This window comes from Neopsephotus bourkii, unplaced genomic scaffold (genome assembly GCF_033783945.1).
Source record: "Neopsephotus bourkii isolate Nb327-2 ecotype Australia unplaced genomic scaffold, CSIRO-AGI_Nbou_v1 NB_580, whole genome shotgun sequence".
Classification (NCBI taxonomy): Eukaryota; Metazoa; Chordata; class Aves; order Psittaciformes; family Psittacidae; genus Neopsephotus; species Neopsephotus bourkii.
The window spans coordinates 55,022-82,048 of record NW_026901081.1 but is presented as its reverse complement, the minus strand read 5'-3'; the positions used below and the strand labels follow the sequence as shown (position 1 = coordinate 82,048).

The window sequence follows — 27,027 nt, the reverse complement described above, 5'->3', positions numbered from 1 at the left end:
CCTGTGTGCCTCTGCTTTGGGACAGAATCAGACAGAAACACGGGATGGGGTGGGATGAAGGGAGCTTAAAGCTCCTCCAGCTCCAACCCCTGCCACGGGCAGGGACCCCTTCCACTGGAGCAGCTTGCTCCAAGCCCCTGTGTCCAACCTGGCCTTGAGCACTGCCAGGGATGGGGCAGCCGCAGCTTCTCTGGGCACCCTGTGCCAGCGCCTCAGCACCCTCATAGGAAGAGCTTCTGCCTTGGATCCAACCTGAACTGCCCCTGTTCCAGTTTGATGTTGGTGGGAGGACAGAGGAGAGGACCCAGGAGAAAGAAGAAGGAGGAGAAGGAGAAGGAGAAGGAGAAGGAGAAGGAGAAGGAGAAGGAGAAGGAGAAGGAGAAGGAGAAGGAGAAGGAGAAGGAGAAGGAGAAGGAGAAGGAGAAGGAGAAGGAGAAGGAGAAGGAGAGGCGCGGGTGGGAGGTAAGAGGTGTGGGTGTGGGTGTGTGTGTGTGGAGGGCCGGTGGCAGCAGTGGGAAGTGTGCCTGTGGCACCGGTGGCAGGACAGGCCGAGGCGGTGCTTGGAAGAGGGATGGGGAATGGCGATGGGGATGGGATGGGATGGGACCTGCGGAAGGGGCGCTGTGGAATGCCCGGGAATGCCAGGGGATGGGATTAGCGCAGGCAGGAGCGGAGTGGGGCGGCCGGAGGCGGCAGATGGAGGCCGGGGGCAGGGGGAAGATGGCGGCGCAGGGCCGGGGGCAGGGGGAAGATGGCGGCGCTGGGCTGGGGGCTGTGAGGGGCTGTGGGGGGGGACGGGGCAGGGAGGACCCCAAGGACAGGGAGAGGAGCAGGAGAGGGGCTGGATGGGGGGGAAGAGCAGAGGCAGGGGAATGGGAGGGGGCTGAGGGGAGCTGGGGGGGTCAGAGAGGGGCTGGGGGGCACGGGGAGCAGGGCCCAAACATGGCGGTGGGGATGGAAGAGGGACGAGGCCCGGGCGGGATGAGGATCATGGAGCATCCCCACAGGCGGGCGCAGGGATGGGGATCGGGCACTGCAGAGCCTCAGGAGGAATGTGGGTGATGGCAGTGACCCTGCTGCTCTGCACAGGTAAGGGGCTGGGAAAGGGATGGGGTGGAAGTGGGCAGAGGGATGTGCATGGGATGGACATGGCCATGGATGGGGGGCACACATGGGGACACGCTCATGGGATGTGGGACACAGAGGGCAACAGGCGTTGGGATGTGGGGACACAGAGGGCAACAGGCATTGGGATGGGGGGACACATATGGGATGTGGGGACACAGAGGACAACAGGCGTTGGGATGTGGGGACACAGAGGGCAACAGGCGTTGGGATGTGGGGACACAGAGGGCAACAGGCATTGGGATGGGGGGACACATATGGGATGTGGGGACACAGAGGACAACATTGGGATGGGGGGACACAGAGGACAACAGGCATTGGGATGGGGTTACACATATGGGATGTGGGGACACAGAGGACAACAGGCATTGGGATGGGGTTACACATATGGGATGTGGGGACACAGAGGACAACAGGCATTGGGATGGGGTTACACATATGGGATGTGGGGACACAGAGGACAACAGGCATTGGGATGGGGTTACACATATGGGATGTGGGGACACAGAGGACAACAGGCATTGGGATGGGGTTACACATATGGGATGTGGGGACACAGGCATTGGGATGGGGGGACACATATGGGATGTGGGGACACAGGCACTGGGATGTGGGATGAGGGGTGCAGGCTGGGGACATGGGGAGCTTGCCCAGGCTGGTGGATGCATCCTAGGGATAAGGGTGAAGGATGCGGATACAAGGGCAGAGATGAAGGGGAGGGACACGGGCAGGGGATGCAGGATGGGGACAAGCCTGGGCAGAGGGCTCAGCCCCCTGTAACCACAGAAGTCACCTCATTTCCCCCCCTTTTCTAACGCGTTCCCTGGATCTGCTGGGACTCTTGGCTGGGTTTGCATCCTAAGCTTGCACCATCACCTCCTGCATCCCCTCCCTGAGGACTGATGGGCACCCGACACTGAACAGACCCAATCTGTCAGTGTTTGCCCCTAAACCCCTCCTCCTGCCCTGGGTAACCCTTACTGCTGCTGTCATTGATGCCCTTGCTCCCTCCATGCAGAACCAGGCTCAGGTCCCTCTGAAGCAGCAAGAATCCTCTACTCCGAAGTCACGGTGCCCCAGCGGCTGGAGGCGAAGGATGGGGCATTCCCAGAGGTCGTTGGCTTTCCCAACCAGGGCTCTAGGGCCTGGACTGGATCCCTACGGGCTGTGGGTGGGTGTTGGAGGGAGAGCGGGGCGAGGAGATGGCTCCAGCTTCCCAACCGATAGCATGGAATGGTTTGGGTTGGAAGGGACCTTACACCCAGTTCCAACCCCTGCCATGGGCTGGGACACTTTCCACTGGATGAATAGGTGGCATTAATGGGTGCTTTGGCCATTCCAGGGGCACAGGTCCTATCTGATAACAGCAGAAGGAAACCACCACATCGTCCATCTGAGACAGGCCAAGTAAGGCTCTTCCCCAGCTTCCTTCCTCTGTTATGTTCTGCCTGGGGCCATGACAGGGAATGTTTCTGCTTTGCTTTCCAGGAATCTGTTAGTCAGGGATATCCCAGTGTTCAAGTACAGCGAGGAGGGAGACCTCATCACTGAGTTCCCATATATCCAGGTAAGCTTAGGTCAGGGTTGCATCAAAAGCCAGGAATAAATGACCCTCCTCAGCTCATTCAAATATACTCATGGGTCTAAGCAAGGGGTGGCTTTCTGTTTGCGAAAACACAGGTTATTTTTACACTGTTTGTTTAAAAAAGGAAGGAAATGGTAAAGAGACTGATAAAAAATGGGAAGAACCATTTCAGAGTCATCAGCACATGGATTGCCCTGCCAGATTATGAAAGATTTTAAAGTACTTTTAGCCCATCAAAAGTCCATCTCCGTTGTGTGAGAAATCACAAAATAACCCCTCCAAAAATCATCATGATGCAATGATTGTAGAATCATAGGAACACGGAATGGGTTGGGATGAAGGGAGCTTAAAGCCCATCCAGCTCCAACCCCTTCAAAGCGGTCAAGGATGGATGTGGGCAGGGGTTTGTGTCCCTTTACTGCTGTAGGGGCTTTTTGGACCAGGGCACGGGAGGTTTCCCCACAGTCTCAAGCCACATTTGCACCTTGCAGGATGACTGCTACTACGAGGGGATTGTGGAAGGCTTCCCGGGCTCCATCGTCTCCCTCAGCACGTGCTTTGGGATGAGGTAGGGCTCTTCCCATGGGAGGATGTGGGGCAGCCCCAAATGAAGCATAGAATCATGGAATGGGTTGGGTTGGAAGGGACCTTCCAAGCTCATCTCATCCAACCCCATGCAATGAGCAGGGACATCTTCAACCAGACCAGGTTGCCCAGAAGCACGTGGTTAACTGGGATAGGGATTTCTGTGTCCTTTTAAACCAGGAGCCCTCATTCCTTCATGCTGCATCTCACTACAAACATTCAGCTCTTCAAGCAGAGCTGAGACATCTTTCAGCATTGCAGATTTTACACCATCTCCATAGGGATTTTAAGGCACCATTTCCTTAACAAAACTTTCTGGGATTCCAGCTCAGTGTTTGAGAAGGCCACGTTTTCCCATTGGGATGCACACCCCAGTAATCAGGAACATTTTAGGGCTGTATTAACTCAAACCCTGGCAAAATCAATACCCAATGAGCTTCTCTTCTGCGACCAGGCATGAGTCTGAGGTGTGACACCTTCTTCCTCCAACAAGCACCCCAAAAGGTGTCCAAATGAAGTCAGGTATTTAGGATGCACTTATTAGATGCAGTCTATAACACTGCCTGTGTGAGGATAAACATGTCTTAGGGACGGAGTCTCCTTGGAGGAGCTTTTATTGCCTTCCCACTCTCACTTAATACATAGCATTCAGCAGCAATTCTTCCTCCCCCAAGCTGCATGATTGCCCTCTCAAGGCTCTTATGCATCCTAAACCTTGCCCATGACCCTTTTGTGCCATCAGACATCTTTTAGGTGAGCTCCTTGTTTATCCTCATGGGATCCCTGCCCATAGGAGCAGTGATAAGAGCTAAATCTTCCCATACCCCTCTTTCAAAAGGAAACCAGCATAAACCAGGGGCTGATCCCAATAGCCCTGCACACCAGGGTGGGTTCTGGAGTCCACGTCTCTCACTGAGCCCTCTGCTTGCAAACCCGCAGTGGAGTTCTGCAGATGGGAGACCTGAGGTACGAGATGGAGCCCCTGAAGAACTCCACAACGTTCCAGCACCTCCTCTTCCGAAGGGCACTGGAAGGAGGCCCGCGCCGCCTGTGCCAAGTGCCTGCAGAGCACAAGGATCAGCCCCCCATGGATGGGGAGCGCGCCAATGGGAGTCGTAAAATCCACACTGTTGGGGTAAGGACCCATGGGATGCTCGTGTTGATGCTGCACATTCCTGGGGGTGTGAACCCCTTATGTTAAACACTGGGAGTGATCCCACCATAGCGTCATGGAATGGGTTGGGTTGGAAGGGAGCTTAAAGCTCCTCCAGCCCCAACCCCTGCCATGGGCAGGGACCCCTTCCACTGGAGCAGCTTGCTCCAAGCCCCTGTGTCCAACCTGGCCTTGAGCACCTCAGGGATGGGGCAGCCACAGCTCCTCTGCCCAGCGTGCCGTGGCTTGGCTATCCCACCCTTCAGACCCTAACAAGAAATGGCAGGAGGAAAGTGTGGCTCTGCCTTTCTCTGTGGCTAATAGGCCAGGAGCTGAAAGTATCCCATTTGGAGATTCCATCTGGGAGCTTGTTGTGGCTTTGGGGATGAAAGGAGAATGGGGAACCCACCAAAGGTCTCTCCATCTCCTCCTGGTGCCTTATGTTCCCCTTGGATGTGACTTTGCAGCTGAGCCTGGTCCCCACAGTGCAGCAGCACAGAACCACAGAGGGGTTTGGGTTGGAAGGGACCTTGAAGCTCTTCCAGCTTCAACCCCTTCCATGGGCAGGGACCCCTTCCACTGGAGCAGCTTGCTCCAAGCCCCTGTGTCCAACCTGGCCTTGAGCACTGCCAGGGATGGGGCAGCCACAGCTTCTCTGGGCACCCTGTGCCAGCGCCTCAGCACCCTCACAGGGAAGAGCTTCTGCCTAAGAGCTCAGCTCAGTCTCCCCTCGGGCAGGTTCAAGCCATTCCCCTTGGCCTGGCCCTACAGGCCCTTGTCCCAAGCCCCTCTCCAGCTTTCCTGCAGCCCCTTTAGGCACTGGAGCTGCTCTCAGGTCTCTCCTTCAGGACCCTTCTCCAGGCTGAACTGACACAGTTCCTGCTCCTACACTGTATTTGTCTGCTCTTTTTTCCCTCACTGAGCAGGAGAATTCTTTCCAGTCTCATCACGATTCATTGAACCTCTGTGATGGAGCTGTCCCCAAACCTGCCCACACGCTGTGTTAGCCACACTCTCCTGGGGTACACATTGAGCAGCTTCCCCCCCAGGTCTGACTCCTTTGGGACTTCATTTAACCCATCCTCACATCTCAGCAATAAAGCTCCAACAACCACCGTCTCCGTGTCTTTAGTACTCACCTTCTAGTAATTAAATCTAAACTCCACTGCCCCAATTTGCTTAAATCACACCCAAAAAGAGCTTTAGTGATGTCCACGTTCACCCATCTGCTGCTTTGTTGCTTTCTACGCTTGCAATGAACTCAGTTCGTTCTGGCATCGTTTGATATTGGGCATTCCTGACCTGATTCCCTTTGGATACAAAAGGAGGTTGCTCGGATTGGGAATGCTGGTTGAGCTGGGGCGGACTTTGTCATCACCACTCCTGCTTTCCAAAGGCCTGAGAGACCGTGTTATTTCTGTACCTATGAGCATGGATTATCTATAGTGACAGCCTGGCCTGTGCCAGCGCCTTGTGCTTGCACTCGGTGTGAGAAATAGGGTGACATTCAGGGATGCTGCCTCCTGATAGGAACGTGAAGCATTGAGATGGAAGGGTTACTGGTCAGCTCCCATGGAGGAAAGACAGCTTTCTACATGGCCACAACTGTGCTGGGTGTAGTGAGAAGCCATCAGGGAAAGAGGATGATTTATAACAGGAATAATAAGAAAGTGGTATTTGTTCACCAGGGAAGAGCCATGAGGCCCTGTGCTTACAATGGCTGGAGTGGCAGCATGTAGTTAGCCATGCATGCTTCTGCAGCAGCCAAAGCAGTCAGGGAGCTGTCTCTTTGAGAGGCAGCAACTCCTCCTCCTCTCTTGTACCGTCAGAACTCCTTGGAATTACCCAGGAGTTGCCTTCCTCCTTCCCATCCCAGCCAGTGCCACAGCTGCCACCAAGGCTTGTGCAGGGTCAGCTCCTTTTCCGCCTTGTTATTGGACCAAATCTGCTGATTCTGAGTGCTCTCAGCGGCTCACTGTCCGCTCCCTCCATCACAGATGGGATAATGTTGCCATGGGGCAATACCATGCTTAGAGGACAGGAACAACCCCCCAGGTTACCCATTACCCAGCTGCAGTTGGATAAGGATTAGGAGGTGGTCTGAACCCTTGCAGGGAGCTGATTTGACTTGAGCAATGCCAGGGAATCCCCCTGGTACCAAGAACCCCCCACCTACAGCCTTGCTCTGTCTCTGCATCTCTCTGCTCTCCCCCCAGTTCCACATCACACTCAGTCCTCCTCTAATGTGTAACTGCTCCATGCTCTTGGCCCAAAGGGACTCTGGATTAGCTTGAGCGATGCCTCTTTGGTTCTCTGCAATGAGGTGGGAGCTTTCCAAGCCCCTCAATAACCACCTTTGGTCTCTTGCAGGTTGGTGGTCTCAAGCCGGTGCCTGTGCCTGCAAGATACTTGGAGCTGGCTCTGATCACTAACAAAGAGCTGGTAAGCAGGAGGAATTAGAGCGTGCAGTTCTGATGGAGGCAGACCCTGGTGTCCAGCATCAGAACACAGCCTCTTCATAGAAGCAGAGAATCATGGAATGGGTTGGGTTGGAAAGGACCTTAAGATCATCCAGTTCCAACCCCACTGCCATGGGCAGGGACACCTCACACTAAACCATGGCACCCAAGGCTCTGTCCAACCTGGCCTTGAACACTGCCAGGGATGGAGCATTCACAGCTCCCTGGGCACCCATTCCAGTGCCTCACCACCCTCACAGTAATGAACTTCTTCCTTGTATCCAATCTAAACTTCCCCTGATTCAGTTTGAACCCATCACCCTTTCTCCCCTTTCAGTTTAAAATTAAGAAGAATGAAACCCTGATGCTTCACATGTTCCTTTCCATCAGCAACCTCCTGAACACGGTGAGTTCTAATGTGGTTGAATACAGTCACTGCTCCATTGGCAGCCTACCCTGGGAAAGAGATGAGGGATTCTCCCTACAAGTGCCTGAGAGGAGGATGGAGCCAGGAGGGGCTGGGCTCTGCTCCCAAGGAACAAGGGATGGGACAAGAGGAACCGGCCTCAAGCTGCACCAGGGCAGGTTTAGATGGAGCTGAGGACCAATTCCTGCCCCAGAGGGTGCTCAGGCATTGGAAGAGGCTGCCCAGGGCAGGGCTGCAGGCACCGGCCCTGCAAGGGTTCACACCCCATGGAGACGAGGCCTCAGTGCCATGGGGCAGTGGTGGCCTTGGCAGGGCTGGGAATGGTTGGACTGGATGAGCTGAAAGGGCTTTTCCAACCTGGTTGATTCTATGATTCAGTCGGTATTCCACAATGCTTTTAAACCCACTTCAATGTTAAAACACTGCTTCAGACGGGAGTGAAGTCACTTTAAAGATAACTTTGAAATCACCCCTTTAAACCACCTGATTGGGAATGCACATTATTGCTACCGAAAGATTTCTGGTAGCTCAGTACCATCTCCCATCTCTTCATCTCCTCATTGCTCTGAGTCCTCCAAAACAGCACACGGGCAGGGACCCCTTCCACTGGAGCAGCTTGCTCCAAGCCCCTGTGTCCAACCTGGCCTTGAGCACTGCCAGGGATGGGGCAGCCACAGCTTCTCTGGGCACCCTGTGCCAGCGCCTCAGCACCCTCACAGGGAAGAGCTTCTGCCTAAGAGCTCAGCTCAGTCTCCCCTCGGGCAGGTTCAAGCCATTCCCCTTGGCCTGTCCCTACAGGCCCTTGTCCCAAGCCCCTCTCCAGCTTCCCTGCAGCCCCTTTAGGCACTGGAGCTGCTCTCAGGTCTCCCCTTCAGGAGCCTTCTCTTCTCCCCAGCTCTCTCAGCCCTGCCAGCTCTTGCTCTCCCCAGGTTTACAAGCCCCTGAAGCTCCGCATCATCCTCAGCGCGGTGGAGATGTGGACCGGGTCGGACCAAGTGGCCCCATCCCGCAGCCTGGCCCGCACGCTCAGGTCCTTTTCCACGTGGTCCCAGAAGGAAGCTGCCACTCGCATCAATTACGACAACCTCCAGTTCCTGCTGTAAGAGATGTGCCTTTTATCACCCCACTCCCAGACCATGGGAGATAAGCAGAAAGCAAGAGGGTTCCCATCTCTTCTCCTTTTGACACCTATCTGCTGATAAGTCTTTTGTGCTGGGGGTATCTGGTGGAAAAGAACACAACAGCTTCACCTAATGTACTAATCAGCAGGGTTTTGTCATGTAAATTGCTGCAAGAACTCACTCATCCCTTTCCCTGTCCTCTGTTATAGTCCCCCCCCACGCACACACAGCACTCGGCTCATTTCCAACTCTGATACACTTGACTGTAACTGAATTATCCTCATCTCATTTTAACTTCTTACTCATTTCCACCTATACAAGCCACTCGTTTTTGAGCTGTAATAACTCATTGGTACACCGTTTACAACTCAAACCTCCCTGCTAGGATGAGGATGTTTAATAGCACTTACTCCACTCTTTCGCTGTCTCAGACCTTGTGTCTGTTTTGTCTGTTCCTTTTTCCTTCATTCTGGGGGAAGAAACCTTCTGGAGAGTCAAATGTAGATATATGAAAGTACTGAATATTTCTCTTTTTCAAATTCAATGTATTATATTGTCAAATCTTTAACAAATCAGTCTGAATAATCATATTTTATCGAAATAGGCCACTCTTCAAATAGGGGCGAGGCCAATGAGTTCATAAACCATGGTTCTGCCTCCTTATTATCCCCCCCTAGCATCTGCGGGTACCACCCCATATGGGGGTGTTATAGAGAATGAGTGATACTGGGCTTTTCTTTAAGAAGCAGCTTTTTGTCACCCCAAGCATCATTTTCCAGCTGTAATTCAGAGGATGCATCCCATTATTGAGACAAACTGTTCGGTGTTCTTTAACGTTTACATCTTCCCCCTGCAGTGGCCAGAACTACAAGGAAAGGGGATTTGCCTGGAAGGGGACAATGTGCAAGCCAAATTCCATGGGTGTTGTTTCGGTAAGGATGGGTTTGCACTGCCTGAAAGTTCACATTGACAGTGAAACCTTGGAGTTAATCCTACATAACCCCTGGGCTTCATCCACTACGAGCTAACACCAAAACTGCATCTAAAGGAGGTGATGCTGGACTTAGAATCACAGAATCAAGCAGTTTGGGAAAGACCTGTCCATCCAGGCAAAACTGATGACAAAAACCTGCCCATCCAGTCCAACCATTCCCAGCACTGCCAAGGCCACCACTGCCCCATGGCACTGAGGCCTCGTCTCCATGGGGTGTGAACCCTTGCAGGGCCGGTGCCTGCAGCCCTGCCCTGGGCAGCCTGTTCCAATGCTGAGCACCCTCTGGGGCAGGAATTGGTCCTCAGCTCCATCTAAACCTGCCCTGGTGCAGCTTGAGGCCGGTTCCTCTTGTCCCATCCCTTGTTCCTTGGGAGCAGAGCCCAGCCCCTCCTGGCTCCATCCTCCTCTCAGGCACTTGGAGGCAGCCATCAGGTCCCCCCTGAGCCTTCTCTTCTCCATCTGAACCCCCCAGGTCCCTCAGCCCTTCCCCATCACACTTGGGCTCCAGGCCCTGCACCAGCTCCATTCCCTTCTCTGGCCCCGCTCCAGCCCCTCAATGTCTCTCTTGCAGTGAGGGGCCCAGAGCTGAGCACAGGATTCAAGGGGTGGCCTCACCAGTGCCCACTACAGGGGGAAGGATCTGGACCTGAAGGTCCCCACATCACCATACACCACCATGGGCAAACATGGCTCTGGTTTCTCTTCCCACCTGCAGTTCCCTGGCAATGACACCGTCAGTGAGGTGATGACACTCGCCCACCAGATCGGGCACAGTTTGGGCTTCGCCCATGATGACTCGAAAGAGTTGAAAACCAAACTCTGCAGCTGCAACTGCACCCAACGAGGATGCATCATGAGATCAAGACCAGGGTGAGTGCCACAATGCACAGCTTCATTGGGCACAGGGAAGACATCTCATAGAACCATGGAATGGTTTGGTTTGGAAGGGACTTTAAAGCTCACCCAGCTCCAACCCCCTGCTACAGGCAGGGACACCACACTCTAAACCCTGTCACCCAAGACTCCATCCAACACTGCCGGGTCCTCCTAGGATGGTCCTCCTATCCCATGCACATGGAAGTCACCTCCTCAAGGGGAAGGAGCACCAAGCACACAAAGACTTGGGTGAAAACCTCAGCAAGACAGAGCACTGTGTTTCATAGCTTTGATCCTTCAGGTTTGCTGCCATCCTTTCCAATAGGAACCCTGTTATCCAAACCTATGCATTAAATGTAGAGGTTTCCAAACCTCTCCCTTTAGCCCATAGTTCCTCCAGAATCCCTAAACTCAATGATTCACTATGTTCAGTGGAAGCATAGAACACCAGGTTGGAAGGGACCTCAAGGATCATCCGATCCAGCCTTGGGGTTGAGTTCTTTCCAATTTGGCTACAGTAGCTCCCATGCCCACATTCATTTATGGCTGCCCCATCCCTGGCAGTGCTCAAGGCCAGGTTGGACACAGGGGCTTGGAGCAAGCTGCTCCAGTGGAAGGGGTCCCTGCCCGTGGCAGGGGTTGGGAATGGAGGAGCTTTAAGGTCCTTTCCAACTCAAACCATTCCATGATTCCATGATTTATACATGAAAAAGGGAGATGAAAAAGGCTTATTCCCTCTCTTATTCATATTCCTCTTTGCCAGTTAATCTACTTGTTCCTTAGCTCCATCAATTCATCATGGAGATGCTGTGGTTACATATATTAATGGTTCTCTTACAGAACTTGCTTGGCATTCAGCAATTGCAGCTCAGACCAGTATTACAATGAAGTAAGAAGGAGAAATAAACCCTGTCTCCTCAACATCCCCCCTTTAAAACCAGCTCTCCTTAAACACTGTGGCAATGGCATCTTGGAGAAAGGGGAGGAATGCGACTGTGGCAGTGATGAGGTGCGCAATTCCCTGCAGTTGAGGTGTTCAGAGGCCTCTCCATACCTCATCCACACGGGAAGGGGTTTTCCTCCTGCCTCTACTCATGTTCATGTTGCTATTTCTGTTCTTTATTTACCCTGAAGTCAGTGGGAAAGTGCTTTTCAGAAGCCCTTGCACGTTGGTACCTCCTCAGCTCTAACTCCAGGCTGTGCCACTTTGGAATGTTGGAGTTTCCCAATGGAAACTCCTGTTTGCCCTTTGTGGGATCATTATCTGTACAAAGCTGCTGTCAAACCCCAGCCTTTGCACTGACATTTCCCCCATCAAGTGATCCCTGTGTGTTAGATCCAGGCTTGGGTTGAACATCCTGCACCTTGTTGGTAAAGAGGATCACCCGCCTTAAGGAATGATACCAGGAGAACCCAAATCCCTCCACAGAGGAGATGAGATGGAAGCACTCGTGTTCAGAGGGAAATGTGAATTGCTTTAAAAGCATCTCTATAAGATGCAGCTCCCTCAACTCCAGAAGGCCCAGAGCTTGTAGGGCAGCAGAAAACACCATTTCCCCCTTCATTTCCTTTACTTCTGTGTCTCTTAAGCCAGAGTAAATGATGCAGGTAAGAAACCCTCATACTGAGATGACGCAGCATTGTGTCCTTGCAGGAATGCGTCCATGAAGGATGCTGCTCCCCCTCCAACTGCATGCTCGTGCCAGGGGCTTCTTGCTACAGAGGTGAATGCTGTCACCATTGTCAGGCAAGTTTCAACTGCAACAACTGCTATTGGCTTTGTGAGGGATGGGAAAGCATTGATGGAATTGGGTTTCACAGCTCTGAGGTGCCCTATTTCCTCTATTTCTCACTATATCTGGCTTGAAAATACCATAGAATCATCATGGAATGGCTTGGGTTGGAAGGGACCTTCAAAGCTCATCCAGTCCAATCCCCTGCAATGAGCAGGGACATCTTCTATGGGATCAGGGAGCCCAGAGCCACATCCAATGGCCCTGAATGTCTCCAGGGATGGAGCATCCACCACCTCTCTGGACAACCTGTGCCAGGGTTTCACCACCCTCACTGTGAAGGATTTCTTTCTCACATCCAGTCTGAATCCCCCTCTTTCAGTTTACAACCATAACCCCTCGTCCTGTCACAACAGCCCCTGCTAAGAAGCCTTTCTCCCCTCACAAGCAATATTAGACCTCAAGAACAAGAGGCAACGGTTACATTGACTTCCTTAGGAAATAAACCCTTCCTGGTCATCCTGTTCCCCTCCTACATCCCAAACTCAACCGAAGGAACACCTCATAGGTTGTTCTCTAATGCCTTCAATGAGGATTGGGACACTGGTTAAGGCAGGACCTGGGGCTGTATCAAGCTGACTGGAGACTGCTCATGCTTAGGTAGGAAACAAAGAGCTTAGAAGCACCAAACTGGGTCAGACCAAAGCCAGCAGCAGCAGCAGCAAAGAGAGAGGGTGAGGCCAGAACCTACTAACCCAACACAAGCACTGGTGCCATGGATCTAACGTCCATCAATCACCAGTGTGCCTGAAAGGAAGGAGGTTTTAAAACCTCCTTTCTATTCCTGCTGATGTTGGGGTCTTAGGGAAATGCAGCAACGTGGTGTTTGTGGACTCAATGCACCAAGAATTCCAGTTTCTCTGCTGGAATATGAGCAGTCTCCATGTGCAAGGGCTCCATTTCCATAGGGCAGCAAGGACTTCAGGCCTCCAGTCCTTCATCTGCCTCACTCATTGCAAATTCAAGTCGCTGTTCTTCATGTTACCCTTTTGGGGCATTTCCTAAGCTCTTGCCACAGGGGTGTCAGTAAATTGGGCCAGATCCTGTGGAAAATGAATCCACCAAAGCTCATCTTGGGGCCTTTCTTTACAGTTCCATCAAGCAGGAAAGATCTGCAGAGAAGAGGCCAACATCTGTGACCTCCCCGAGTACTGCAACGGCTCCTCAGCACTCTGCCCCTTGGATACCTTCAAGCAAGATGGAACTGTATGTGGAGACAATGACCACTGCTATGAAGGGAACTGCCACAGCCACGAGGCACAGTGCAAAGCTTTATTTGGCAAAGGCAAGATAGCTCATGGAATCATGGAATGGGGTGGGTTGGAAGGGAGCTTAAAGCTCATCCAGCTCCAACCCCCTGCCACGGGCAGGGACCCCTTCCACTGGAGCAGCTTGCTCCAAGCCCCTGTGTCCAACCTGGCCTTGAGCACTGCCAGGGATGGGGCAGCCACAGCTTCTCTGTTCCAATGCCTCACCACCCTCAAACAAAGAATATGAGCATACAAAAGCCTTCTGTAAGTAAAACCAGGTTCTTCTGTGGCCTTACCCCATTTATGGGCACTTTGGAGAACCCCTGCAAATGAAGCCAGTAGCATTTCTCATGGAAGGCATTGCTGGGGAAGACAAGGTTATTGATAAGGCAGAACAGTTTTGTCCTCATTTCGACATGGGACCCAAAGGCATCGCCCCACCAGCCTTTACATGGTGCTATCACCAGCAGTGATCTCTGCAGGGCAGCTGGGCAATGGGGTTTACTTTGAGAGCATTTTAGATGCTTGAACACCTGGGAGCCCTGCACTGACCTCAGGCTCTCCGTGCTCTCCCTCCATCCTCTGGTACTCCATGGACATGAAGATGTTCTGACAAAACTGGAGTCTAGAAATGGTTCTGCCTTATTGAAACCCACATCTTTGAGCTGATTCTGACCCCTAACAGGAATTAAGTGTTCCTCATATGGAATAGAATGGTGGCAATCCTGGTTTTATGGTCAATGGGAGGTACAGTGACCTGTGTCACATACTGACCTGTGTCATGCAGCCAGCTAAAGACTTACAGAGAAAAATTGGACTGGGAAAGATTTTAGGCTTTGAATCCAGTTTATGCTCCATATTCTTCTGTATAAATGATCATGGTTCGTTGTGACCATTGGTCAATGTCTTGGTGGCAAATCTCTTTGTTTAGTCCCTTCATTCTTACACTGACTATTCTGGTCCTGAAAAGGACCAGAGCATAAACCATAAACCATGCAAATGCAATCACAGAAATGATCCAGAGGGATAAAGGGATGCAATAGTCCCTGTCCCTCCATGAACATCTCCTTTGGCTCCACAGCTGCCCAACGTGCTCCATTGAGCTGCTTCCTGGAGGTGAATGTCCGAGGTGACCGGTGTGGGAACTGCGGCTGGAACGGGACACACTTCACAAAATGCCTGGAAGAGTAAGTGCTGGATACTGGTGTCCAGTGGGAATCTCCCCAGGAGTAACTCATTCCCATCCACAGCTTTGCTGTGCAGCAGGACCCAACCTGACCCCATGTTCCAGGGGTGCCCTGACCAGCGCTGAGCACAGTGGGATGATGGCACCTTCATCCCTGTGGTGATGCCCTTGGGGATGCTCCCCAGCACTCTGCTGGGTTTCTGCTCAGTTGCTCACTGCTCACTCCTATGGAGCTGGGATCCCCCAGGGCCCTTTCCCAGAGCTGCTCCACATGGGCAGATCCCAGCTTGGGCTGCATTCCAGGATTAGGCTTCCCAAGGGTAAGACCTTACACTTGTCCTTGTTGGACTCCATCAGGTTCAGCAAGTCTCATAGTATACAAAAAGGGGAAAACACATGAAATTGAGACTCAGAATGACAAATGGAAGCATCCCTGCAGCTTCTGGAGCGATACACCAAAGGGCTGCGCTGACGTGCCCAATGCACTGCCACCAACTGGCTTAAAAGAGTCAGTGTGGATGCTGTTTAAGTGTCCTAACCTCAGAAAAGGGGTGTTTGGATGCAAAACGTCCAACAGGATTCTCCCTGCACATCTGGAACCTCTGACCATGCCCAGGGTTGCTCCAAGCATGGAGCTGGAGCGGGTTAAACTGATACCATTGTGTGCCCCATGATCACCACATCCCACATGTCCCTACAAACCCTTAGAGCAGCCTGTCTGCCCCAGGAACGTGCTGTGTGGAAGGGTGCAGTGTGTTAACATCAAGAGGGTACCAGTCAGGGAGGATGGTGAGACCGTGGTGCAGACCGCCATCGACAACGTGCTCTGCTGGGGACTCGACTTCCATCTGGATCCAGGCACTGCCGACAAGGGGGCAGTGAAGGACGGGACATCGTGTGGTAGGAACAAGGTACCCTGTGAACACTAGGAGGATACATGGATAGCGCAGGGATTGAGATGGAATGGGAGGATTTTGGTCCTAAAGGAGATGTTCATGGTCTCCGATCCCAACCCCATTGTGCCTTCTGTTAAAGCCTCCTTTGGCAGCTGAAAAAAACCCCATCTTGTATTGGTTTTGTGGGGTTTTTCCCCCAGATTGATTGAAAAAATACAATCATTGGGGTTTTTTCCCCAATTAGAAGGGAAAAGAAATGTATTTTGTTCTTCTTTTGGGGTTATTACCAAAGCCAACGTTTATTTGTTGTGCATACAAAAGAATGCAAAGTGTTGTTCCAAGAACAGGACTCACTCCTTCCCTTTGGCCCACATAGGAAACCAAGTTCCTGTTGAGCTGGTGACGTACTAAAGGATGAGTCTGCTGCTATTACATGGCAGGGAAAGTACTCTGGAGGAAAACAGAGGTGCTGAGTTCCACCGAAAGGGAAGCTGCTCCTGAGGGCTGGCTTTGGTAGCGTTGTGCTTTCAGGAGATGTGGCTTTCACATCACCAAATGCAAAGGGTCATTACAAAAAGAACTCATTTGCAAGGCAAAAAGTAGAAAATACATCTCCTTCGTTCTCCTTCTGTACAGAGATGAGTTTGTGCCTGCTAAATTTGGGAGATGCCTCCACGTTATTCAATGGAGTTCCAAGGTCTGGTTCACATCAGGGACAGGACAAGACCAGAGCCACAAAGTGCTGGGAGCTGGGGGAAATGTGTTGATTTCTATCCAGAGATCAGGATGGTTGTGCCCAAGAGCTCATCCATCCAGAGCCCTCCACCAGCCTCAGGCAGATACCTATGGAAGGGTATGAACAGAACAGGCACATATGGTCCTTCCTACTAGCATTGGCCCTACCTTCAATCATGTTCAGCTCTTAGCTGCTCCGTTCCTTTGGTACAAGTGGTTGCTGTGCATTTTGTCACCCTCACTCGGTTTGTTCTGTCTCTCCTTTGCTTTACCTTCAACCTGGAACCCCAGAACTGCATTTTATGCTTCCCTAATGCTTGTTTAGAGAAAGCAAGCTGTTTCTCACTGCTTTCATCTGTCCTTTTAGCATCCTGCTAATCCCAACCTATTCTTCCTGCAGATCTGTATGAACAGGATGTGTGTTGGTGCAGCTTTCCTCAACAATGACTGTGGGGACACCAAATGCTATGGCAGAGGGGTACGTAGGACACCTCGGAGTGGTCTTTGACTATGAAAGCATGAAGTGTCAACTGGCCTCTCAACAGCACTGTTAGAAGTCCAGAATCATTCCTGGCTCAGCAACACAGGGATTCATTTGGGTTTCACCCGTGACTGAGCTCTGACCACCCAAAACTCTTCTCTTGGTTCCTTTTACCCTTTTACTTCTCTCTGTTCCCTTAAATAACATGAAAAGCAACTTCCACATCACAGCGTTTCACCCTTCACTGCACCCGTCAGTGCTACGGAATGGAACATGGGTGGAACTGCAGAGAGCATCTAAAAACACATGTTCAAGTCTAGAAATCCACTTTCCTTACAAATAGCACAGAGATGGCCCATTTTGTTCCACATTGTCTGCACTTCATCTTATGGATAACCTACATTTGGCACATTAATGCTGGCAGAATTGTTTCATATGGGTATCTTTATGGCATCACTTCCAGTAGCTGCCCCTTTCCAGCCTGCCATTCCAGTTCCTGTCCCCTGACCAGACAGGGTCATCCTACCACATTAGAATCATAGAATCAGCCAGGTCAGAAAAGCCCTTTCAGCCCATCCAGTCCAACCATTCCCCATCAGTGCCAAAGCCACCACTGCCCCATGGCACTGAGGCCTCCTCTCCATGGGGTGTGAACCCTTGCAGGGCCGGTGCCTGCAGCCCTGCCCTGGGCAGCCTGTTCCAATGCCTGAGCACCCTCTGGGGCAGGAATTGCTCCTCAGCTCCATCTAAACCTGCCCTGGTGCAGCTTGAGGCCGGTTCCTCTTGTCCCATCCCTTGTTCCTTGGGAGCAGAGCCCAGCCCCTCCTGGCTCCATCCTCCTCTCAGGCACTTGTAGGGAACAGTTTGCTGTACCCCATGAGAGGTTCCACTGTTACAGGCCATGAGTGAGCATCAGGAAACACAGGAACTGAGTAATCCAGCCTGGACAGAGAAATGAATACACAACCAAGGCAGTCACAGTCCCGACTTGAAAGAAAACCCCAACTTACTCATTCTCTACTCTGTCATCTCCTTGCTGTTGTTGTAGCACCTCTTGTTGGATCCTCAGTGATGGATCAGGGACTTGCAGCGCCCTCACTTCATGGGTGGCAGCAGACACCTAATGATGGGTACAAGCCCACAGCCCCCAACAGCCTGGGATCAGGGCCCCCCATCCATCACCTGTGCCCAAACCAGGCTGAACATTGCCACAGTGGAGCTAAAGCAGAGCACCAAACGCATCTCAGGACACAGCATCACCCAGCCCAGCCCTGCTGTGCTCACAGCCTATCCCCACAGGGCCACTTGTGATCTCTTTGGGTTTCATGCCATAAACCACATGCTTTCTTTCAGGTGTGCAACAACAAGGACAACTGTCACTGTGATTTCGGATGGGCCCCTCCGGACTGCCAGCTGGAAGGGGTCGGAGGCAGCATTGACAGTGGGCCACCCCCTCCTCAGCACCGTAAGCACTGGGACCTCCCTGCACATGGCACTGCCTGCCTTAGCTTGACAATGGTCTTGCAGGTCTTTTCCAACCTACTTGAGTCTCTGATTCTATACTTCAAGATCAGTTCAGACTTTGTCCTGGCATCTCTCTGTCCCTTGCTATTTAGCCACGTTGGATTATTGTCTCTACTCTCCTTTCTTTACCTTACCTTACCTTACCTTACCTTACCTTACCTCACCATTCTCTTACCTTACCTTTGTCTTACACTTCCCTTCCCATCCTTTCCCTTCCCTTCCCTTCCTTTCCCTTCCCTTCCCTTCCCTTCCCTTCCCTTCCCTTCCCTTCCCTTCCCTTCCCTTCCCTTCCCTTCCCTTCCCTTCCCTTCCCTTCCCTTCCCTTCCCTTCCCTTCCCTTCCCTTCCCTTCCCTTCCCTTCCCTTCCCTCCTCTCCCTTCCCTTCCCTTCCCTTCCCTTCCCTTCCCTTCCCTTCCCTTCCCTTCCCTCCTCTCCCTTCCCTTCCCTTCCCTTCCCTTCCCTTCCCTTCCCTTCCCTTCCCTTCCCTTCCCTTCCCTTCCCTTCCCTTCCCTTCCCTTCCCTTCCCTTCCCTTCCCTTCCCTTCCTTCCCTTCCCTTCCCTTCCCTCCTCTCCCTTCTCTTCCCTTCCCATCATTTCCCTTCCCTCCTCTCCCTTCCCTTCCCTTCCCATCCTTTCCCTTCCCTTCCCTTCCTTCTCTTCCCTTCCCATCCTTTCCCTTCCCTCCTCTCCCTTCTCTTCCCTTCCCATCCTTTCCCTTCCCTCCTCTCCCTTCTCTTCCCTTCCCATCCTTTCCCTTCCCTCCTCTCCCTTCTCTTTCCCTTCCTTTCCCTTCTCTCCTCACCCCTCCTCTCTCTCCTCTTTCTGTTCCCTTCTCTTCCCTCCTCTCCTCACCTCTTTTCCATCACTCCAGCTGCACCCACTCGCCCTTCCCAGCTCTCCAGACCATTCCCAGTGCACCCACACGAGCTGCAGATCGATTCCATTAAGCCCCAGCAGTCAGCACACACTTGAGGAAGATGCTCATTCTCCTAGGAGAACCTTCCTGTCCTCCCAGCACAGGCACCCAGCAGAGCTCCACTCCCAAGGGGGCAGGAGGCAAGCACACGTGCTCCTGTACCACGCACTCCCTCAGCACTGCACAAACCCAGCAGCATCTTCGAGCTCTTCCCACCCCTCTCTGCTCATCCCTTCTGCTGCTGAAGGACTTGTGGGTCTTTCTGCTCTTCATTTGACCAGGCCAATGCCACATTGCTCAGGCAGTAACTGGCAAGGCAGAAACCAAGCTCCATTGAGCATTGATCTGCAAAATCAGCTGTTCTTCAAGTATCAACCCATTGTGGTATTCACCTCTCAGATACTCAAAGCAGGGCTAGATGGGGCTTGGAGCAAGCTGCTCCAGTGGAAGGTGTCCCTGCCCGTGGCAGGGGGGTGGAACTGGATGAGATTTAAGGTCCCTTCAGCCCAAACCACTCTGTGATTACATGACTTTACCCACACACTAATGACACAGTGAAGCATCAGCCCTTAGCTGAAGGAGATGCTCAGCTCACATTGCCTTTTCCTTCAGTGCTGTATTCCTCATGGAATCCCAACCTGGTTTGGATTGGAGGGACCTTAAAGCTCTTCCAGCCCCAACCCCTGCCATGGGCAGGGACCCCTTCCAGTGGAGCAGCTTGCTCCAAGCCCCTGTGTCCAACCTGGCCTTGAACACTGCCAGGGATGGGGCAGCCACAGCTTCTCTGGGCACCCCACATCCTTCATCTGTGTGTCCTTATCAGGAACCACACAGGAGACCTTCCTGCCCATTCGTTATGTCCACAAACTCCTCTCATGCAGTCCCAAACACTTGCTGGTTCCAGCTCCATGCAACATTACTTCAGTCTCCACACTGTACACTCAAGGCTTTTCATTGCTTCTCAGAAGGATGAGAACAATGGTAGCTCCCAAGCAGGGAGTGCTGGAGGTCATTTGGAGACCCAGACTGAGAGCAGAACTTAGAGACAATCATAGAATCATAGAGCATCAGGTTGGAGGAGACCTCGAGGATCTCCTGCTCCAAACTTTCCACCCTATCAGCCCAATCTTAACAGTGTCCAGTAATGGGGAGTCACCACTTCCAAGTGAGCATCACTTGGTCCAGGGTTGTGCACTCCTGACTATCTGAACACCCATGACAAGTGCTGCTCCCACCAGAGCTCTATGCTTCCAGGGATGCCCAGTGTGCACGCAGCATCGTGAGCATCATGCTCTTCCTTTCTCTCTTCCATCCCAAGCGTTCACATCTGCAAGGAACATCATCACAACGGCTAGACTGATGCTGTTCTTCATCCTGGCCTTCCTGCTGCACAAGAGGGCTGCCTTTGTTCACTGCCTCCAAAGGTGAGTCCAGCTCCACCGAGCTCCACATCCCACCTCTTCTCACCAAGGTTCTCAGCATCCCCTTCCATGGAGAGCCTTTATGTCAGGGCTTCACAGTGCAATGCTGGCCACCCTTTGTGTGAGCCAGGTTCCTCTGGCATCAGAGAGAACCCGCAAGGTAATGCAAGCAAATGGGCTCTGATCCGTGAGGAGGGCTCTGTCACAGCTTCCTGCCTCTCATCCCAAAAGGGCAGCTCCAGCTTGAAGAGGTTTCAATCCTTCCTGGCATTTCTGGGAGGTTTTCCATGGAGATTTTGAAACTAAAATTGTCCAATTTCAGGGTATTTTGTCCTAAAGTTCAGCTTTTTCTAAAAGGCAATTCTTTTGGGATATTCAATCCCATTTTCTAGATTTTTCCTTTGATTTTCCCTTTTTTTTTTTTTTTTTTTAGTTCACTGAAAAATGCAAATGAAAGTTAGAAAAACAAAGGAAAAAGAAAGATTTTATAACAGTGGAAAAAACAGGAAATATTTTACAACAGTTTGTGGAGGATAAACACTCTTATCCTCTTACTGCTCTGCACATTTTTCCCAGGTCAAACTGGTTTATAAGCTTAACTGAAAGAACATGGGAATGTAACTGCACAGAGGGAAAATCATGGAATCCCACACTGGTTTGGGTTGGAAGGGACATTAAAGCTCCTCCAGCTCCAACCCCTGCCACGGGCAGGGACCCCTTCCACTGGAGCAGCTTGCTCCAAGCCCCTGTGTCCAACCTGGCCTTGAGCACTGCCAGGGATGGGGCAGCCACAGCTTCTCTGGGCACCCTGTGCCAGCGCCTCAGCACCCTCACAGGGAAGAGCTTCTGCCTTATCTCCAACCTGAACTCCCCCTGTTTCAGTCTGAACCCATCACCCCTTGTCCTATCACTGCAGTCCCTAATGAAGAGTCCCTCCCCAGCATCCTTGCAGCCCCCTTCAGACACTGGAAGCTGCTCTGAGGTCTCCACGCAGCTTCTCTTCTCCAGGCTCAACAGCCCCAATGTTCTCAGCCTGGCTCCATACAGGAGCTGCTCCAGCCCCTGAGCATCCTCGTGGCCTCCTCTGGACTTGTTCCAACAGCTCCATGTCCTCCTTATGTTGAGGACCCCGGCACTGCACACAGTGCTGCAAGTGGGGGCTCATGAGAGCAGAGGGGCAGGATCCCCTCCCTGAGCTGCTGCTCACGCTCTAGGGGTGCAGCCCAGCACACAGGGGGGTTCTGGGCTCAAGCGCTCACTGGGGAGCTTCTCCCCACCCAACACCCCAAGTCCTTCTTTTCAGGCTCCATCCCATCGCCCCCAGTGTGGATTTGAGCTGGGAATGCCCCAGCCCAGGGGCAGGACCTTGCCCTTGGCCTGGTTTAGCTCCATGAGGTTCACACAGTCCCACCTCTGCGGTGTGTCCAGGTCTATGTGGATCCCTCCCTTCTCTCCACGTGTCACTGCACCACACAGCTCGGTGTCATCACAAACCCATTCACAATCCCAAACCAGAAAATGAGCCATCGCATTCCCCTCTGTGATCTCTGCACGTCCACAGGCTTCACATTTGGTGGGCTCATTTATCCTGCCAGGAAGCAGGAAAGATTCCCATTGAGATTTGCCCTGCTCTGTGCAGCAAGCTTGTGTTGGTACCCAGCTATCTCCTGTACTCCCAGTTTAGGACCTCTACCCTATGTGATAGTGTCCAGAGCAGATTGAATGAATGTTTTCCCCTTACCACAGTGACCTGTGGGTCTAATCTCAGATCAGGATTTAACCTTATGTGAAACCAGGTAAGAAACAGGCTTTAACTTCTCCCATAGCTCTCTTTCCTTGTTGTTTTACATCCCAGTGTCAGAGAACAAGGAAACCCCACCCAATATTCCTCATAAGGTATTTGTCCATCAACAAAAGCAGCTGATGCTGCATGAAACCACTGTCCAAAGTCCATGCTCACTGCACACTTGATGTTATAGGTATCGTAGGTGGCTACTTAGAAGAGAGGACAAAGGATGCAGTAGGAGTCGTTCTTCTTCTCTGAAAGATGTAAGTGTTAAAATCCATGTTCTCAAAGGGCTTTAGCTTCTTGGAACCTTCCAAACTTCCATCCCCTTTCGCAGTAATTCTGCTCCCCCAGTTGTTTTCAGTGCAAGGTGGAAGCTGCCAGTGAGGACACAGGCAAAGGGTGCAGCAGCCAAAAGACAGTTTAGGGTGAAAAGCAGCATGTTCCTACAAAGAGAAGTGCTTTCATTGACAGCTTCATGGTGGCACAGCTGAAGGAAGCACAAGCAAAAGCAGGAATTCTGTCTAGATTGGGACAAATAGGAGATCTCTCCCAAAACAAGCTCTATGAGGCTGCAAACATCAGAGTGTCCTGGCCATGGGGCTTTCCTGCTGTGGTGCTGCTGTTTGGAGAGGCGGCTCACTCCTCCAGGAATGTGGCTAATCTAAAGCTGATGCAGTTTGATCAGATTTAAGTTTTCCAAGGAAAAGCTCCTTGGAAAAGAAATAGAAATAAAGAAAATCCTGCTGCTTCTAGTTAGAAAAGCAGAAAACAGCTCAGGAAGCAGAAAAGGGGAAAGAGAGCAAGGAAGAAGAGCAGTTGGGGTCTCACCTCATATCATGTGCAGGGTCACCCATCCAGGAGGCCCAGAGAAGAGCCATGGGGTGGGAAACTCATGGTTTTCAAGGAAAAACTGGAAGCGTGGGTTGTGCAACTCGAAGAGGTGATTGAGGAGCTATGGGATAATAACCCCCAAATCCATGCAAGGCAACGAGTGAGTCCTTATCTTTTAGGTTGATTGTGGGCAGAACAAAACCGGGTGAGGCTAAACTGAAACAAGAGATTTTGGTTAGAAAGATGTAAAAATAATGCTGTTTCTTTACGTTCAGCACCAATGAGACCCACCACATCTCCTAGAATGGTTTGGGTTGAAGGGACCTTAAAGCCCATCCAGTTCCAACCCCTGCCATGAGCAGGGACCCCTTCCACTGGAGCAGCTTGCTCCAAGCCCCATCCAACCTGGCCTTGAGCACTGCCAGCCCCCAGGAGAAGGGTTTTGAACGGGTGAACCTAAAAAGAGAGATGGGGAAGTTACTTTTGTCTATCAATAGTTAGCTAAAAACATCTGTCATTGTCACGAGGTGCTGATGAAATGAAGCACTGAACACAATGCAAAGGAGGTTAGTCACATGGAGAGATCATAGGAGCAATCTAATCTTCAACAGAGCATTAGCATAACCCACAACATGAGTAAGAGGAGAGCAGGAGTACTCTTAGTATGATAAGCCTGACATCTTTGTATTAGATGTTGTCTTAACACATCACGTGTGGTCTCTGAACACCACCAGAGACCAGGAATGAGAGAAGTGATGCAATTGAAGCATTTCACTCCAATTTTGACAGCATCCTAAGTGAGAGAAGCCATTGGAGAGAGAAAACATAGTTAAGAATAGCAGGGAAAGCACTGACACAGGGCAGGGGTTAGAAACCAGCCCAGGGAAGAGGAGCAAAGAGAGGAGGTGCCCTGGTTACATTTGCAGGTGATACACCTAGAAATGGAATCATGGAGTGGGTTTGCTTGGAAGGGACCTCAGAGCTCATCCATTCCCAACCCCTGCCACAGGCAGGGACCCCTTCCACTGGAGCAGCTTGCTCCAAGCCCCTGTGTCCAACCTGGCCTTGAACACTGCAGGGATGGGGAATTCACCACCTCAACATCATCACCACTGGACCAAAATAAGCTCTGTTCAGTCAGAAAGCGCTGCACTAACCCTGACCTTTCCTTCCTCCAGGATGACCTAACAGAGGATGAGTTCTGAGCCAGAGCTGAGCCTCTCTGCAGCACATGAGGGCTGCCAGAGGTTGTTCAGCTTTAAACAGCAAAGTTACCTTCGAGGCATTAAACAGGGTTTGTTCTTGTTTCTCTGTTCAATAAAGAGCTTGTTTTCAGGAGGCAGCAGGGCTCCATGCTCCTCCAAAGGGTTCCAGCTCTGCTTCATAGGAATTCTACTGTACCAGCATTCCTGGTTGCCATGGGCCCTACAGACTCCATAGGCACATGGCAGGAGGTGTCTCAACAAGGGGTTGGTGTCGGGACTGATCCTGCTTGGTGACATGCACACCCTCAGCATGTTTGCTGATGGCACTGAGCTGTGTGGTGCAGTGACACTGTGCAGGGAAGGGATGGAATCCACATGGACCAGGGAATGCTGGAGGTGGGATCATTTCACCTCATGGAGCTCAACCAGGCCAAGGGCAAGGTCCTGCCCCTGGGCTGGGGCATTCCCAGCTCAAACCCAGGCTGGGGGAGATGGGATGGAGCCTGAGAAGGACTTGGGGTGTTTGGTGAGGAGAAGCCCCCCATGACCTGGCTTCAGTGAGCGCTTGAGCCCAGAACCCCCCCATGTGCTGGGCTGCACCCCCAGAGCATGAGCAGCAGCTCAGGGAGGGGATCCTGCCCCTCTGCTGTGTGAAGGGGAGACCTGAGAGCAGCTCCAGTGCCTAAAGGGGCTGCAGGGAACCTAGAGGGGCTGAAAGACGTGGTCTGACTTCCCTCTTCCCATCCTTGTTTTCCCAGCGCTCCATAGGACCATAAATCCCAGACTGGTTTGGGTTGGAAAGGACCTTAAGATCATCCAGTTCCAAACCCTTTCCATGGGCAGGGACACCTCACACTAGACCTCATCACCCAAGGCTCTGTCCAACCTGGCTTTCAACACTGAACACTTCGCCTCTGTGCCTGCTTTTGCCCTTGATCTGTCACTCATTTCTGCACTGACAGCCCTGAAGCACCTCCAGGCAGAGAGTTCAGACAGCACAACCCATGCCTGAACCCTTCACATCACCCAGAAACATCCTCAAGCACTGTAGGAGCTCGGGAAACCTCCCTACCTAAAGCACCTCCACTCCACCCTGACAGCACAGTGAAAAGGAGGGGGAAATAACCATCCCAGAATGCCAACTAACCCAGGAGACACTGCCCAGGGCCAGAGGCTCACATCCAGATGGATTTCTGCCCAAACCAGGTATCCCAGAGCCACCTCAGAAGCTGGAGGCTGCCACCTTCCAGTGCTGTGGAACACAGGCACCGGTCGCCCCACAGCACCGGCACACCGGGGGAAGCCGAGGCAGAAGGCAGAGAAAGCACAGTGATAATAAACCCAGTTATCAGCAGTGATTGTCAAATGTCTCCATCACCGGTGCTGAGCCCAAAGCGGGAAGGGATTCCCTGCACTGAGCCTTCAGCACCTTGTCTGAGCCTCCCTGGAGAGGAATGGATCCATGGAAGAGCAACCACCTCCTGCAGGCATGGGCTCACACCCAGGAGCCTTGGTTTGAGCAGCAACCTCTTGGCACAGGCAACCAGAGTGGATGTGATGGAGCCCAGTGCTCCTCAGGGAAGAGCGAAGCAGCTGAGAACAACACATGGTGAAGAATAGAACAGCAAAAACATGGGAGACCCAGGCTGCACAAAGAGGGGGGGAATGAACCCCCTACCCCTGCCCGGGACCCCTTCCACTGGAGCAGCTTGCTCCAAGCCCCTGTGTCCAACCTGGCCTTGAGCACTGCCAGGGATGGGGCAGCCACAGCTTCTCTGGGCACCCTGTGCCAGCGCCTCAGCACCCTCACAGGGAAGAGCTTCTGCCTAAGAGCTCAGCTCAGTCTCCCCTCGGGCAGGTTCAAGCCATTCCCCTTGGCCTGGCCCTACAGGCCCTTGTCCCAAGCCCCTCTCCAGGTTCCCTGCAGCCCCTTTAGGCACTGGAGCTGCTCTCAGGTCTCCCCTTCAGGAGCCTTCTCTTCCCCAGGCTGCCCCAGGAGCGGTACAGACCCACACTGCATTATTCATTACCCTTACAGATCCACACCCATCATCATTCCTTTATTAAAATGATGTTTCATTTAGGACAACGCCACAACACGACCTGAATGGGCCCTCCCAGCACCGCCACACGCTGCCCCCTCCATGGACACTCCCCCTTTACGGCAGATCCCTACCACAGTGGAGCCCCTCCACAGCCGATACCCTCCATAGGGTATCCCCTCTATAGCCGATCCCCCCCACAGGGTATCCCCCCCACAGCCGATCCGCTCCACAGGGTATCCCCTCCACAGCCGATCCCCTCCATAGGGTATCCCCCCCACAGCCGATCCGCTCCACAGGGTATCCCCCCCACAGCCGATCCCCTCCATAGGGTATCCCCTCCACAGCCGATACCCCTCACAGCCGATCCCCTCCACAGCCGATCCCCTCCATAGGGTATCCCCTCCACAGCCGATACCCCTCACAGCCGATCCTCTCCACAGCCGAGCCCCTCCATAGGGTACCCCCTCACAGCCGATCCCCCCCCACAGCAGATCCCCCCCATAGGGTATCCCCCCCATAGGGTATCCCCACACAGCCGATCCCCTCCCCACAGCCGACCCCCCCGCACACCGCGGTCCCGCCGCCTCTCCCCCTCATGGCGGCGGTCTCTCCCCGCTCTCCCCTCAGCGC

General features: G+C 52.5%; 1 protein-coding gene across 1 annotated transcript; it reads left to right on the top strand.

The window, feature by feature from the left end:
- The first annotated feature begins 981 nt into the window (after positions 1-981).
- On the top strand, positions 982-25,711 carry LOC133211190 (disintegrin and metalloproteinase domain-containing protein 9-like). The gene is made up of 21 exons (XM_061351357.1): positions 982-1,089; positions 2,144-2,238; positions 2,468-2,532; positions 2,614-2,692; positions 3,202-3,278; positions 4,235-4,430; positions 5,774-5,776; positions 6,819-6,890; positions 7,245-7,313; positions 8,264-8,433; positions 9,312-9,387; positions 10,165-10,319; positions 11,166-11,334; positions 11,980-12,072; positions 13,211-13,403; positions 14,450-14,555; positions 15,282-15,465; positions 16,586-16,663; positions 18,020-18,131; positions 20,425-20,530; positions 25,568-25,711. The coding sequence occupies exons 1-21, from the start codon at positions 1,020-1,022 to the stop codon at positions 25,683-25,685; spliced, it is 2,286 nt and encodes a 761-aa protein (XP_061207341.1). The 5' UTR covers positions 982-1,019; the 3' UTR covers positions 25,686-25,711.
- Positions 25,712-27,027: the final 1,316 nt, after the last annotated feature.